Genomic DNA, 16595 nt, shown 5'->3' with positions numbered 1-16595 from the left:
AAAAACTGGTCCAACTCCTCTCATATCAGTTGCTGAATATGCAGCACTGAACGATAAGACTCTGCACAGGACCCGAGATCTGTAGCATGCATTTTATGTAGGTATATATTACATAGATATAATTTTGTATCTCTCGTTATAAGCCATCTCGTTACGATGGCTGTAACGAGATTTGGATAGATTTGAGTGTTGACTCCATGACAGAGAGTTCGTAGCCAGAAATGGATGTTGTGTTAGGCATGCTCCACTTGTCCCTACTGTTGTCATCACCAATCTGGGAAGACACTGCTAGTGTAAACCAAAGGCACCTGCTGAGGCAGGTCCACACACCACCTCAGGGAGCTCCCATTTCCCTGACACTGCACGGTGGTGTCCTGCCATTGCTCCTGGTGAAATGGTTGCAGCAGGTGACAGGGTCAACCTCTTCTATAAAATAGTTCTAGGGGCAATTGGAACCAAGATGACTTGTGTATCTTCCTGTAACATGCATGTAACAGCTGTTCCTTCTGTAACACCTCTCGTCTCAGACGTTATTAGACAGCTAATTGTGGTCCTTTACATTAAAGCTTCCCTAGGAAACTAACAAAGTTACAAAGGTGAGTGCTAAATTTAACACTTGACCTCCGTTGCCATTTTAGGCCATACCCTAAAACTTACTTTGAATGTACTCGTAGCTGCCCATCAGGAAGAGGAACAGATACCGTAAATGTGTTTGTTTTGCTTCGGCAAATTTTTGACAGAGGGGAGGGGTGGCACTGCCTCTGTTGGAGTATGTTTACAATCTGGCCTATCTGGAAGTTTTTCTATAAAAATCAAACTGGGATTCCAGGGTCACTACACTTAGCTTAGGTCCAATGGTCTAGAAATAACAGCTGATTCCATGTAGAGGGTATTTCATTCAGGCCAGGCCTAGTTCTAAGAGCTTTACTTAACTCATTTAACCTTTTTAATCCATTCTACAAATTAGGACATTAAGGTACAGATCAAAGTTAATTTGCCCAAACTCACAGCAAGCAAATGGTAGAACTTCTAGTCAGATAAAGCAAGTCGGACTCCAACAGCCTGAGTTCTGGAAGCATTACGCCAGCTTTTCAAATGTCAGATTGAGACAACGTAGTAGGCTGTAAAATCAGTTAGGAGGTCTCAACTGGCCATTCTTTCTTTAGTATGTAGAATAAAATGAAAATAGTGTGCCTAACAGATAAATACTGTTTTGTGAACTTTTGGTTTAATATGTGTGTACACAAGCCTATTTATACACTAGGTAACATGAAATTAATTCTTAAACTGTGATCAAAAAGGCTGATCCCATGCTGTGTTGACTCAGATCATCTGACTCCGCCTAGAACAAGACGGCAGGATCTGAATCTCAGGTATGCGCTTGGCAAAGCACCTAACCCATCTATAGCTCAACGTCTTCACCTATAAAGTGGAAATAGTAACATGAGGATTTGATAAACTTAAGTGCTAACAACAGTGCCTGACCCATAGTAAATTTTCACTATTATTTCCTGTAACTGTATATTGCCATCAATCAAATGTACTTAAAATCCTTCTGGGACTCCTCCCACGTATCTTCCCATATGCTATACAGCGGGTGGAGGTCCGTTCCTTTGAGAAGGCTTGGAACAATTCCCTGCATGGCCCACATGTGGAAAAGAAGATTCCAATATGGCCTCCTTATTCTTTAAACAGAAGAATGCTCTTTTTAGAGTTATCTTTTTAAGTCAAGCAACTGATTTCTAAGGAATAGGGCTAATGAGATTATCCTACTTGAGTTCACTGTTGTAGATTATATTCTTTCCAAAAAAAACTTTATGGATATTGGGGAGTGAGCACGTCATGAGGGGTGGGGTGGGGATGAGTGGAAGACAAGAAAAAATGAAACCTAAAAAGTACAGAGATCGGATCGTTTTCAAAGTAAAGACCTTAAACATGGCTTCATCAGCTCTGGCAGCTCACACACAGGTGAGTAAACACAAAACCGGGGAAGTGTCCCCAGCACCCCTTGCAACAGGGACAGACTGCTGAAGCTGTCAGCAGGGGAGGGTGCAACTGTTCCACTTGCTTCAGCTTTTCCTGCCACGGTGCCTGCTCTGTGACATCCAAAGAGAACCAAAGTGGGACTGGAAACCCAGCTACTAGGAAAGCGTATCATACCACACCCCAGCTTAAAAAGCCTGCCAGAGGCTGCTTGCTGCATTCAACCCAAAATCTAAACCTGTGACCCCGATCTGCTCACGAGATCTCGTCCCATCCTCTCACCAGCTGGAGGTGCCCTGGACTTTGTTCCTTAAACACAGGAGTGACTGTGGTCCCATGCGAGACCGTGATTCCCGCTGTTCCTTACTCCCAGAACACTCTTCGCCCTCGTACAACTGACGACTCCTACTTGTTCCATTTTCAGCTCAAATGCCTTCCCTGACCAGTCAGAAGTCCAAGTTGCCTTCTTCACCCATCTCTAGCACCTCACCCAGTGCCATTTCCTCCACAGCACTTAGTAAATCTCACTTGGTTAGTGACTATCCATCTACGCTTTCTAAAATCTTAAGTTCTCTGAGAACAGAACCTTTTCTTCTTTAGTGCCAGATTCTCAATGCCTGGGTAGTCAAAAACCTAAACTGTAAAAAACGGAGTCCACGCACGGTGGCTCACACCTGTAATCTCAGCACTTTGGGAAGCCAAGGCAGGAAGATCACTTGAGGCCTCGAGTTCAAGCAACATAGACTCTCTGTCAACGCACACACACATTAGCCACGTGTGGTGGCACACACTTGTAGTCCCAGCTACTGGGGAAGCTGAGGCAGATCACTTGGGCCCAGAGGTCTGAGGCTGCAGTGAGCTAGGATCGCACCACTCCACTCCAGCTGGGGTGACCGAGACAGACCCAGTCTCTACAAAATAGATATATAGATACAGATTTAGATCTGTGGGTAGAGGAGAATTCTGTCCAGTCGTCAGAGAGTCGGAAAGTGCTTTGCAACAAATTTTAGAAAAAGTAAAAACTCCTGCTTCACCCTTGTCTCCCGTTCCTCTGGCCCTAAATACTCCTAGTTAGAAGTATGCCTTAAGAATTGCGCAATGGCCCCTCAACACAACTGCCCGGTCCACAGGAGCTACTTCATAAATCCACTGCATTGACCTCTAACCTCTGTCCACTCAGAGCAAGAATCCACTGCAACGGACGAAGGGCAAGAGTTTTCACAGGAACTGCTGACACACAGCGAAGACACCAGCTGAGGCGGTGCAGATAAGGGTGAGCTCTGGAGTCCTCACCTTGCTGCCTACCAGCGTGTGATACTAAGCAAGTAACTTCATCTCTGAGCCTTGCAGTCTTTATTGAGAAATGGAGCTAATGCCTATCTATGTCAATGGGGTGCCCAAGAGGATCAGCTGAAAGGCACTAAACCACTTAGCGCAGGAGTTGGAAAAAATAATAATCCATAACGGGTAGTTGCCATTATCAGAAAGATCCAGGCCAGGCGAGGTGGCTCACACTTGTAATCCCAGCACTTTGGGAGGCCGAGGCAGGTCAATCACCTGAGGTCAGGAGTTTGACACCAGCCTGACCAGTATGGTGAAACCCCATCTCTACTAAAAATACAAAAATTAGGCCGGGCGCGGTGGCTCACGCCTGTAGTCTCAGCACTTTGGGAGGCCGAGGCGGGCAGATCACTTGAGCTCAGGAGTTTAAGACCAGCCTGGCTAACTCGGTGAAACCCCACCTCTACTAAAAATACCAAAAAATTAGCCGGGCATGGTGGCGGGCGCCTGTAGTCCCAGCTACTCAGGAGGCTGAGGCAGGAGAATGGAGTGAACCCGGGAGGTGGAGGCTGCAGTAAGCCGAGATCGCACCACTGAACTCCAGCGTGACAGAGTGAGACTTGTCCCCCGCCCCACTCCCACCACCCCACCTCCCCAAAAAGAAAGATCCATAACTCCATTCTCATTCTTGACCAAGCCACTTTAATTTGTAACTTTAAATATGAAGTCGATAATCCTCGAAATTCTCACCTGGCTCCTGCAGGAAAACAAAAGTAGAAAGTTTTAAGTACTTTTATATTCACTAATTCAAATCCATAATTCATTTATTCAATTATTCAAGTCTTTATTGAGCACTGATCATGTGACAGCCTTGTCAAGGAGAGAAGCAAAATCACCCTTCCTCGCTCAAGGGTTTACAGTTCAGTCATTAAAACAAACTTGTTGGCCAGGCACAGTGGCTCACGCCTGTAATCCCAACTCACTGGGAGGCTGAGGCAGGTGGATCACTTGAGTCCAGGAGTTTGAGATCAGCCTGGACAACATGGCGAAACCTCATCTCTACAAAATATGCACAAATTAGCCAAGAGTGGTAGTCCCAGCTACTGAGAAGGCTGAGGCGGGAGAATCACTTGAGCTCAGGAGGTTGAGGTTACAGTGAGCCATGATCACACCGCTGCACTCTAGCCTGGATGACAGAATGAGACCCCATCTCAAAATAAAATAAAAAAATTAAATAAAATAAAAATAAAATAAAATAAATTTAAAAAATAAATATAAGTAAAATAAAAGCATGTTAAATAAGAACATCTTAACCCCTAGGGGCTTATGGGGAAAGGGAAGCTTCTTAGTACCTCCCTTTTTAAAGAAAAACTCTTGACTTCCTGACCTGGAAAAAGAAAAAGCCATAACCCTTTACTGTTTAAAGAGTTAATTTTCATATAGTTCTATGTAGTAATATTCCCATATGCTGGATCTATTTAAATGTTGAGAGCAGGACACTGTAGTTCTGCAGCTACATACTGTAGGCTCCATCTGTCTTGTTCACCACTGTAGGCCTGTGCTTGGCACAGAATTGGTCTTAATATATCTTTGATCAGTGGATAGATAAATGAAACCCTAAAATTATAACCTAACTTAGGAAAAAAAATTTTTTTTATTATACAATGGGCCAGGTGTGGTGGCACACGCCTGTAATCCCAGCACTTCGGGAGGCTGAGGCAAGAGAATCATCTGAGTCCAGGAGTTCGAGACCAGCCTGGGCAACATAGTGACACCCTGGTCTCTACGAAATAAAAAACGTAAATAAAATAAAACATACAATGAAAAGAAGAGACCAAAGCAAATGTGAAAACTTAAGACAGAAATCAGATACATGGCCAGGCGCAGTGGCTCACACCTGTAATCCCAGCACTTTGGGAGTCTGAGGCTGGCAGATCACTTGAGGTCAGGAGTTTGAGACCAGCCTGGCCAACGTGGCAAAACCCCGTCTCTACTAAAAATACAAAAATTAGCTGGGTGTGGTGGCATGTGCCTGTAATCCCAGCTACTCACTTGAACATGGAAGGCAGAGGTTGCAGTGAGCCAAGATCATGCCACTGCACTACAGCCTGGGCAACAGAGCAACTCTGTCTCCAAAAAAAAAAAAAAAGCAGATACAGGACTTGGTTAATTCAGCTTCATGCTGTTAGAATATGCAGTTTTTTCAAGTCCATCATAGGCATAAAGTAAAAACTAATGTTTATGAAAAAAGGTAAATATGACATAAAGAAATTTGGAGCACACCCACTTGTACAGAGCGAGTCTGAGTCTGTATCTTCAGTCTTCATTATCAGGAGGGATACCTAGTTCTTCATCTGTCCACTGGGAAGGATCAGGATACGGAAAGTGACCCTGGTGACAACCATTTAAAAGAAAGAAAAGTCGGCCGGGCGCGGTGGCTCAAGCCTGTAATCCCAGCACTTTGGGAGGCCGAGACGGGCGGATCACGAGGTCAGGAGATCGAGACCATCCTGGCTGACACGGTGAAACCCCGTCTCTACTAAAAAATACAAAAAAAAAAAACTAGCCGGGCGAGGTGGCGGGCGCCTGTAGTCCCAGATACTCGGGAGGCTGAGGCAGGAGAATGGCGTGAACCCGGGAGGCGGAGCTTGCAGTGAGCCGAGATCTGGCCACTGCACTCCAGCCTGGGCGACAGAGCGAGACTCTGTCTCAAAAAAAAAAAAAAAAGAAAAAAAAGAAAGAAAAGTCAAGAATTTACATTCCATGCAACTAATTAAATTGTTAAATAAATCTTGGAAAGAAAACAAAACCAATATGGCTCAGCCGCTGACCACAGGAACAAATTCTACTTCAATTATTCGATGGCCCACCTGTTCTTTATTCATTATATGGGCCCTGGCCTGAATTTTAAAAGCCTCCCCATTTGGAGGTACCAGCCTAAGCCAATGGTACGTGTTTGTGATGGAGGGAGGATGGGGGAAGTGGACGCAACAGGTTTCAAAGGTTCCTGACATCCTGGCAGTCCTGGCAAAATGTTTTCACCTCTCCTAACATGACTGCTGTGAAATGGAGAAGCCTCAGGAGAAGCCTCAGGTGGCCTTCCTCATCTTCAATCCTGATCTAAGGGCTTATCTGGCTGCATCATCATCATCTCAGACCTAACAGCTATATACACTATGTCCACTCTGGACAACTGACCGACAGTGAGGCAGGGGCACCTCAAATATTAAATGTGCTGCCAGTTCACAGACACCCAGGCAGCTCCTTACTGAAGGACAACGGCACAGAGAAGTTCTAAGAGAAATGGGATATGAAGACACCTGATGCTTCTAAAACTTACATACTGCTTAAGATTTTTTTCCTATCCTGGAAACAAACCCAAATTTACTAAAATTCAAAGTATTCTGGATCAACAAGCACAGATTTCAATGTCTTAAAGGTGTAATTTCCTAAAGAACAATCTGCAAATGTGGTAAAACCTCAGTTGAGGCTAACGATATGTTAGAAAATCACTAAAACTAACTTCCCTTCTCAAGACAAATTCACTCATATCCATCCCACCCAAACCTGGCTGCCCTGCGCCTCTGGACAGACTAGAAGACACCTGTCACTTAACGGAATGTAAGTGTGAAACCTAACCTACCAATGAACCGCTAGTTCAGAAGCTAAAAGAATTCATTTCTGGCCGGGCGCAGTGGCTCACCCCTGTGATCCCAACACTTTGGGAGGCCGAGGCAGGTGGATCACTTGAGGTCAGGAGTTTGAGAGCAGCCTGGCCAACATGGTGAAACCCTGTCTCTACTAATAACAAAAAAAAATTAGCCGGCATGGTGGTACACACCTGTAGTCCCAGCTACTCAAGGGACTGAGGTACCAGAGTCACTTGAACCCGGGAGGCAGAGGTTGCAGCGAGCCGAGATCGTGCCACTGCACTCCAGCCTGGTGACAGAGTGAAACTGTCTCAAAAAAAAAAGTTAGCTTCTAGTCTCCCTAGGATGGCTACCTAACAGAAACCTTAAGAAACCAACCACCTAAATATACATCCTCGTGTAAAAAAAGGTGAGAAGATAACGTTTCATTAAATAACAGGAGTCTCACATATACATATGGACAACGTGGTGGCAAAGGGCTATGTCCAGACAGAAAAATGGTCTACAACAGAAAAATAAACCAGTTAAGCTATTAATACATCCTCCCTCCCCCTACCCAAAAAACGACAAGAGCTGTTCTCCTGCACTTACCAGCACGTCTTCTGAGTCATGCCAAAAGCGCCAGAGGATCCAGAACCACATGAATCCACTGTATAACTCGCCCTGGAACACCTGGGATCTGGTCAGCTGGGGGAACTGTCTATACCGGGGCTCGATGTGCACACCCCCACCGGCACTGCAAAACAAAACAAGGCTGACAGCGTGCCCGTTCTCAAAGCATTACGTCATCCAGAACTCCTCCGAGTGACATCCTGGAACCAAAGCTAATGTTTCTCCTCTCCACTGAAATACACACAGTTCACAATCCCTTGAAATACTCATTTTTTACTAAGCTTGCTTCATGTGTAGCAGCAAAAACTGACCAAAACTGACAAGAGGCTCATTTTGGTTTTCAATTAGTGAAGATTCATTATTTTGCACTAGAAATTTGAATGTGTTGATTCTGGGGTGCCAGCTCCAAAGGTTTTAGTTAAGAGACTGTGAACTTGTTAGTAGGTCACTAACTTACTCAGAAAAATAAATTAATTTTGTTTAGCTATCTATCTGAGAGGCAAATTATGTCCTCTGCCTATTACAATCTTTATTAAAAGGCAACCATATGGGAAAGAGGACTCACAAATCCTATTAAATATGCTAATGGCTCTGAACAAAGAACTTTAAACAGTAAGTTTGAAGACGTGTTTCTTTTTACTTCATTTAGACTTTTGACAAGTTGCGGCACAGAGTCCGTAAGAGTTATAGTCAATGTATTCAGTTGGAGTATAAATACTATACGTTGCATCTAATTTAAATTATTTGCACCTACTGGGGCTATTCCTAAAACCTATTCAGCAGCCATACATACGCTAATACACAAAAGTGGATAAAAAAATTTTTAAAGAATTCCTATATAAAATATGTTCACCAATTTCATCTAGGTAGGAATCAGCTTATCAACCATATTCTCTTTTGTGCAGCACAGAAATTAGTACCTGTACAAAAAGTGCATTAAAATGTCTTGTCTTCCTAATGCACAGATTCGTGAACAGTAACATGGCAGTGGTTCTTGATACACGTTAGCTACGACTGTTTGTTTTGTTTGTTTGAGAGAGTCTCACTCTGTCGCCCAGGCTGGAGTACAGTGGAACAATCTTGGCTCACTGCAACCTCCGCCTCCCCGGTTCAAGCAATCCTCCTGCCTCAGCCTCCCACGTAGCTGGGACTACAGGTGTACGCCACCATGCCCAGCTAATTTTAGTATTTTTTTAGTAGAGATGGGGTTTTACCATGTTGGCCAGACTGGTCTCGAACTCCTGACCTCAGGTGATCCACCCACCTTGGCCTCCCGAAGTGCTGGGATTACAAGCGTGAGCCACGCTCCCGGCTGTTTTGTTTTTTTAAAGATAGGCTCTGTCGCCCAGGCTAGAGTGCAGTGGCGTGACCTTAGCTCAAGCGATCCTTCTGCTGACTGAGCACCTCCTGGGCTCAAGCAGTCCTCCTGCCTCAGCCTCCCTCCCAAGTAGCTGGGACTACATACAAGTGTACACCCCCAGACCTGGCTAACTTTTATATTTTCTGTAGAGACCGGGTTTCCCTATGTTGCCAGACTAGTAGACTGTTTTTATCCTCTCCCACTCTAAAAGATAACTGGCAGTTATCGAGTGTTTACCATGTGCCAGATACCACACTAAGCATTTTATAAGTTTTAACTCACTTAATTTTCATAACCTTACAATACGGCCTGTAATTATTAATGATTTACCAATGAGGTGCTATGTGATGGCAACGCCCAAGCTCTTGCCCACGAACACACACCATTAACAATTTTCTCCTTTTATTAATCAAAGACATAACTTAACTAGAATTCCAACCAGCATAAAACCAACATTACCACATTGAAATGATAAATTCCACTTTTTTTCTAAATAGTCATCCAAAATTTAACACTTTTATTTGGAAGCCTCTATTTAGAGTATTGATAACTAGTTATGAATAAGGTGATGTTTATTTTTTGCAGATGTGTATATATATGTACTTTTTAAGTATCATGTTTAAAAAGGTCCTACCAAATATCGCCACTTTACAACTTGAATGACATAGCATACTGTTTCCATAATGTCCTCATATACCAATATTGTTTATTCAGGATCTACCTGTGTGTATAGATATTACATTATGTAAATAAACCATGCAGGATCATTCCATGTAGTGTAACATGAGCTTTTTTTTTTTTTTTTTTTGAGACAGAGTCGCGCTCTGCCTCCCAGTTCAACCAATTATCCTGCGTCAGCCTCCCAAGTAGCTGGGATTACAGGCATGTGCCACTATGCCCAGCTAATTTTTGTATTTTTAATAGAGACAGGGATTCCTTATGTTGGCCAGGCTGATCTCGAACTCCTGACCTCAGGCCAACAAGATCCTTATTCTTTGATAGCTTTTTGATACAATCTAGGTATAAGTGCCCAGCAGTAAAACTGATTAAAACAAGATTTGAAGGCCGGGCCCGGTGGCTCACGCCTGAAATCCCAGCACTTTGGGATGCCAAGGCAGGTGGATCACCTGAGGTTGGGAGTTCAAGACCAGCCTGACCAACATGGAGAAACCCCATCTCTACTAAAAATACAAAATTATCCGGGCGTGGTGGTACACGCCTGTAATCCCAGCTACTCGGAAGGCTGAAGCAGGAGAATCACCTGAACCTGGGAGGCGGAGATTGCAGTGAGCCGAGATCATGCCATTGCACTCCAGCCTGGGCAACAAGGGCAAAACTCAGTCTCAAAAAAAAGATTTGAGTAATGCCGATGCCAGCATTATAGTTCAAACCCATCTTAGCAGCTCCCCACGCTTCATTATTGCTAGAGTGACATGTTGTTTTAATTATAACCTGAAGTAGGGACTGCAAGATGGAAACCTTTTGGAACAAAGATTTGAAAGACTGCAATTATACCACAGGAACAATGACAACAGTTGCCATGATTAAGGAATGTAAAGACTCAACACCGGCCGGGCGCGGTGGCTCAAGCCTGTAATCCCAGCACTTTGGGAGGCCGAGACGGGCGGATCACGAGGTCAGGAGATCGAGACCATCCTGGCTAACACAATGAAACCCCGTCTCCACTAAAAATACAAAAAAAAATTAGCCGGGCGTGGTGGCGGCGCCTGTTGTCCCAGCTACTCGGGAGGCTGAGGCAGGAGAATGGCGGGAACCCGGGAGGCGGAGCTTGCAGTGAGCCGAGATCGCGCCACTGCACTCCAGCCTGGGCAACAGAGCGAGACTCCGCCTCAAAAAAAAAAAAAAGACTCAACACCAACTTCACGATGTTATGTTCCAAACCAGGTTGTAAACTGCACTGTGGCAAACTAGATACCCTGAACAACCCTCCAAATTAAACAACTACGCTTCTAGATGAGATTTTTAAGATTTTTACAAACATCACTGACCAGGCACAAAAGGAAGGAATCCACCAAGGGCAAAATCCAAGTAAAAACAAGGCCTGGAAGCTAAGCAATCACTGACGCTGCCTTCACCGGGAGCCCTTGAACCTCCCCCAGCATAGCTACATGAGGTGTGGGGACAAGAGACGCAGCCTGGAGCCCACCCAAGGTGGGAGGGCTAATGACGAGATCGCTGAATAAAGCTGCGGCCCCATATGGTAAAAGGGTGAAGAAGAAATAAACCTTCCATGGACAAGGGAACACGAATTTGTTCTCAGAAGCCAGTCCTCAGGTAGATTTGCACCCAAATTCACACTACCTGCGTTGGGCCTGTGTAGACCAAAAACCCCAAGCCAAGAATTTAATGTGAGCTTGAATTGGGGCAGCGCCCTCAAGAGACTAAGAGAAGCAAGATCTCAAAGAAGTTGCAGGGAAAACAAGTTCAAGATCAAAAACCATAAGGGAGTAAGACACTGCACAAGTCCTGTAAGAAGGAAAGAGAACAGAGAAGAAACAACATCCAAGGAAATAATGGCTGTTCCAACTTCGAATGTTTGAGAGTCAAGTTTAAAAACAAAAATGCACCGTAACTGTTAGTTACATTTTTATTTTTTTGAGATGGGGTCTCACTCTGTCACCCAAACTGGAGTGCAGTGGCGCGATCTCGGCTCACTGCAACCTCCGCCTCCTGGGCTCAAGCAATTCTCCTGCCTCAGCCTCCCCAGTAGCTGGAATTACAGGCGTGCACCATCATGCCCAGCTGATTTTTGTGTTTTTAGTAGAGATGGGGTTTCACCGTGTTGGCCAGGCTGGTCTGGAACTCCTGACCTCAGGTGATCTACCTGCCTCAGCCTCCCCAAAGTGCTGGGATTACAGGTGTGAGCCACCGCGCTTGGCCAAAGTTACATTTTTAAAATATAAATCAGACCACATTACTTTCCTGCTTTAAAACTCCAATGGCTCCCTGTGATTCTTAGAATAAAATCCCGAGTCCTCCAAAGCCCTCTCTAATCTGACCCCACACTTGTCCCTGTGACCTGGTCTCTCCCACTCTTCGCCTGCGCTCCACTCCAGCCTGGCCTCCTGCCAACCCTGCGGGCTCCGGCCTCTCCACCTGATGCTTCCCCTGCCCTCTTATGTCCACCGGGCTCTTCCCTTGAGGTCTCTGCATGGTTGACTTCTCATCCCTCAGGTCCCGCTTCAAATCACACTCCCAGGCATCCCCACGCCATCCCCAAATACAATATCCCTTCTCCTCCCACACCACGCACTCTCCACATTAATCCCCAGCTGTATTCTTCTCTTCGTAATCCTTGACAGCACCTAAAAAATGTCCTTCTTCTCTACTTGTGTCTCTCCTGTCCAGAAGGTGCGCTTCATTCTCTCTCATGTATTCTGCTATATCCTCAGCACCTACATAGCAGCGGGCATAGAGAAGACGCTCCATAGACACGTACGCACTTAATTATCACACCCTCGAAATCAGCGTGTGCTACGAACAAGCCAATACCTCAGGGAGGAGCAGCATCCCCCCATCTCCTCACGCAGGACCAAGGGCCGTCGCTCGTGGCTCTCCATCACTCTCTTTGCCCAAGTCTCAGAGGACTTTGCCTTCTGCCCACCTGACACCTGCCTCAGCTCCAGATTCTTAATCCATGTGGGACTTCATGCAAGTCACTCCTTTCATTTCCTGGGCCTCAGTTCCTTAATAACAACAACAGTTAAAGAATACTTGTATGGTCCTTAGCAGGCACCAGCAATTGCTTTAAACACTTTAGTGAGGCCAGGCGCAGTGGCTCACGCCTGTATTCCCAACACTTTGGGAGGCCGAGGCTGGAGGATCACCTGAGCCCAGGAGTTACAGGCTGCAGTGAGCTGGGATCGCGCCACTGCACTCCAGCCTGCGCAACAGTTAGACTCCATCTCTTAAAACACACACACACACAAAACAAAACACGCTTCAGACAACAGTAACTCATTTAGTTCCTTGTAAATGGACGCTAAATGGGTGAGAAAACTGAGGCATTAAGAGAATAAGAAACTCTTCCAAGGTTCCGCTGCTGGAGTGTGGCAGAGGTGGGATTTGAACCCAGCCACTGTGGGGCCAGAATCCCGCTTGGAATCACGACCCCACACTGCCTCTTGGTAAAGCGTAGCTGATGATCTAAGGGATCTGGAATCATCCATTACTCTTTTCCAGCCCTGCTCTTACGGAATCTCCGCACACCACTAACTGGGCTTCGGCAGGTGCTCCCGGCCTCGACCCCCAGCCCTCAGCCCTCCGGTCAGCGTCTCGGGACACCTCGCGGGCGGCTCTGCCGGTCACTCTCCTAAACGCCGCAGCTGCCCCAGCGTGGGCTTCCGGCTTTCTTTCCTCTCACCCGACGGCGCTCTCTCTGGGCGGTCGCCTCCACTCCCTGCAGTCGGAGTGATTTTTCAGCATTAAAAAGCCGCCACGTGACGTCTCTGATAAAAGGCTGCCGAACCGACTCTACCCTAAATTCCGCAGCCAGGTACCAGGACCCTGGACCGCGCCCTTCCTAGGCCTCACCGCCGCCACCCTCCGCCTCGCTCCAGCAGCGTCCACAAACGCCGCGCAGGCTGCTTCCTCCGCCTGGACCGCCCGCGCCGGCGCCCATTCGCTCAGCCGGCTCCGCATTCACGCGTGCGTCTCCCGAGGGCAGGCAGCCCCTACGACCAGGACAGCCCCGCACACGGTGTCCCATCTGCCCAACGAAGTCTCTCCCTGTCTCCCTCCGCCCAGCGGGGTCCCTCTACCCGAGCCGCGGCGTCAGGGGACGGGAGGACTACATGTCCCAGCATGCCTCGGGACGCGGCCTCTCCAGGCGCCCCAGTCAAGGTGAGAGCGTCCCAGGGACCCGCGCTGTCCGCTACAGGCCGGCGAGGCCCCCATCCCCTGCCGGACACTCACTGACGGACTCCACCATCTCCAGCAGTCCGTGCGCGGCCGCTTCTGAAAAGGCGGCCTCCAACGCGAGCGAAATACGGCAGCCGAGTCAGGGCGGACATGCTCGCCTGCGTCCGCCCCGCAGTCCCCAGCCGCCTCGCCCTTGCCTACTTCACTTCCCTGGCGCCCCGCCTTCCGTGACGTCACGGAGTCGCCCATCTCCAGGAGTGGGGGAGGTGGCAGTTGCTCCCGACTGGGTTCTTTAGCTGCTGCAGGAAGCGTCTCTCCTGAGAGCAAAGCCCACGCATAGGTTCTGGTTGCTGAGCTGCCCCGTGCCTCCTGAAACAGCTTGTTGGTTGCCCCTCTGATCCTGTAGGGCTCTCCCCCTGTTCTCCTGCCCCTCCTAAAACTGAGTGGTGTATAATTGTTTTTTGTTTTTGTTTTTGTTTTTTTGGAGACAAGGCCTTCCTCTGTCGCCCAGGCTGGAATGCAGTGACACCATCTCGGCTCACTGCAACCTCTGCCTCCCAAGCTCAAGCGATTCTCTTGCCTCAGCTTCCCGAGTAGCTGGGATTACAGGCGCGCGCCACTGCGCCAGGCTAATTTTTGTATTTTTAGTAGAGACGCGTTTTCACCATGTTTGCCAGGCTGGTCTCGAACTCCTGAGCTTAGGTGATCTGCCCGCCTCGGCCTCCCAAAGTGCTGGGGTTACAGGCGTCAGCCACCGCTCCCAGCATGAACGGTGTATAAATTAGAGGAGAGCATCCGCTGTTTTCTGGATGAAAGTTGACTTTCCAGTCGACATGGAATAGTGTGGCTATTTTTGTCGACTTATTTGCATACTTATTTGTTTTCCAGATATTCGCTAAGAACTCTAAGGGCAAATATCCCTTTCTGCGTTTTGCAGACCGAATCGTGGCCCTCTTCTGGTTATCAGATGAATACCCTATTTGAACGGATGTATTTCAGAAAGTGAGGGAAGGGATGCCAAGCCCTACCACCAAGCGCTCAGCTTCTAAATGCAAATAAGATTCCCATTCAAATTTTAACTAACTGTGAGGACAGACTCTAGGTGACCTCACATACAGCATCTAAGCCCAAATCAAGAAGCTACTCTGGAGTTGGAAGTAGAAAACAAAGAGATGAGGAAAAAAGGTTGTTCACAAAATTTTATGTTGACTTAATTCCCTACTCTGAAAGGTTCACTTGATTTCCCCCTCCCTATAGGTTCTGTTGAGACGGAGTCTCACTCTGTCGCCCAGGCTGGAGTTCAGTAGTGCGATCTGGGCTCACTGCGACCTCCGCCTCCCAGGTCCAAGCGATTCTCCTGCCTCAGCCTCCCGATTAGCTGGGGCTACAGGCACCCGCCACCACGCCCGGCTGATTTTTGTATTTTTAGTAGAGACAGGGTTTCACCATGTTGGCCAGGCTGGTCTCAAACTCCTGACCTCAGGTAACCTGCCTGCCTCAACCTCCCAAAGTGCTGGATAACAGGCATAAGCCACTGCAGTGGCCCATGTGCCCCTTTTCTATTGCTGCTGTAACAGCTCCTAGGAACTGAGGCCCTGGGCCCCACACCCCCCAAGCTCACCTGGCATCAGATCCACCCCAGTGAAGCCTGGAGATGCAGCTGCCTTAGGAGAGACCCTGAGCCAGAGGACCCAGCCTACCTGCACCCAGATTTCTGACCCACAGAAACTGGGAGACAATAAATGCTGTTGTTTTAAGCCACTATATTTTGGGATGGTTCGTACACAGCAATAGATAATACAGGCCACAAATGGCTTGATTCGATCCACTGGCTTTAAGGCTGTGTTGGCATAGGCTGGGGGAGGAGACTGCTGTCTTTTTGTCCCTCTCCCGCCTCCACACTGTACCTGAATGGGCACTGGCACAAGGGGCTGTGTGACCAGCTGGTGTGCTCTCCCCCAGCCATCTGGAGCTATCCCAACTCCCCTCTGCCTGCCTTGAACGCCCTCTCAAGACCTGGGAAGGAAAAAATAACATCACCTCCCTAGAAAAAAACTGCACCAAAGGAATCTCTGTCCACCTAAACCATACTGCTCCCTGAAAGACAGGAATGAGGAACTTTATCCTGGAGAAGGAAAGAATGGAAGAAACTAGTCCTGTGGTCAGGGTAGGACTTTTGGGGAGCACAAGGGCTCGACTCCATTCGCTGCCTAGTGGTCTCTAAGACGAGCAATATAATCTATGAAGGTGCAGGGATAAAATGTGATTTTACCTAAAAAAAAAAAAGAGAGAGAGATTAAGCTTTACAAATATCCCCCCTCCAGGCTGACCCCCAGGCCCCTCCTAGTCTGCCAGCCGGCCACATCAGCTCAGCTCTGAGAAGAAAGCCCATGGTTGGGCCTGGCGGAGAGGGGCAGGCAGTGGTCACTGCAGGTATGCCCCGGGCACTGCCATGGAGAAGAGGACATACTGGTTATATTAACTCTGTTCCTATTCACCAAAATTAATGCCTGCAAGTGGACAGGTGCAGACACTGTGGCAGAGAAACTGTAGTGCCAGACTAGTGTGTGAACCCGGGGCCATGTTAAGGAAGTAGCCAAGCTGTTCTGCTCATGTGCCCAGTATGTCAGCCACTTTCATCAGTTTTGTTTTACCTCATAATAAAAGTTAGCAAGGAGTTGGCAAAATCTATTAAAAATTACCAACAAGATAATTTGAAGTACAATGAAATCTGCCCTAAGTGTATATTTATGCTGGCAGGTAGCACCTGCAGGAAATTTATACATAAATTGTGTGTGTGTGTGTGTGTGTGTGTGTGTGTGTGTGTG

The 16595-nt window shown here is 47.3% G+C and overlaps 1 protein-coding gene across 1 annotated transcript; it reads right to left on the bottom strand.

The window, feature by feature from the left end:
- Window positions 1–3946: 3946 nt before the first annotated feature.
- Window positions 3947–13956, bottom strand: NDUFB2 (NADH:ubiquinone oxidoreductase subunit B2). Its single transcript, XM_001082389.5, has 4 exons — window positions 13822–13956; window positions 7506–7650; window positions 5552–5655; window positions 3947–4021 (listed from the first exon to the last, which is right to left on the bottom strand). The coding sequence occupies exons 1-3, from the start codon at window positions 13917–13919 to the stop codon at window positions 5581–5583; spliced, it is 318 nt and encodes a 105-aa protein (XP_001082389.3). The 5' UTR covers window positions 13920–13956; the 3' UTR covers window positions 3947–4021; window positions 5552–5580.
- Between the last annotated feature and the right edge of the window lie 2639 nt (window positions 13957–16595).

The sequence above is a fragment of the Macaca mulatta genome, chromosome 3 (assembly GCF_049350105.2).
Source record: "Macaca mulatta isolate MMU2019108-1 chromosome 3, T2T-MMU8v2.0, whole genome shotgun sequence".
NCBI lineage: Eukaryota > Metazoa > Chordata > Mammalia > Primates > Cercopithecidae > Macaca > Macaca mulatta.
Note: the sequence above shows the minus strand (reverse complement) of the source record. Positions and strands in the feature narration are given on the sequence as shown.

Bases quoted from the DNA above. Each gene is read 5' to 3' on its own strand.
- NDUFB2 (XM_001082389.5), bottom strand. From the start codon at position 13,919: ATGTCCGCCCTGACTCGGCTGCCGTATTTCGCTCGCGTTGGAGGCCGC. The intron at 7,651-13,821 runs GTGAGTGTCCGG...TTTGTTTTGCAG, and splicing joins GGAGATGGTGGAGTCCGTCA to TGCCGGTGGGGGTGTGCACA. The intron at 5,656-7,505 runs GTAAGTGCAGGA...GGTTGTCACCAG, and splicing joins ATGACTCAGAAGACGTGCTG to GGTCACTTTCCGTATCCTGA.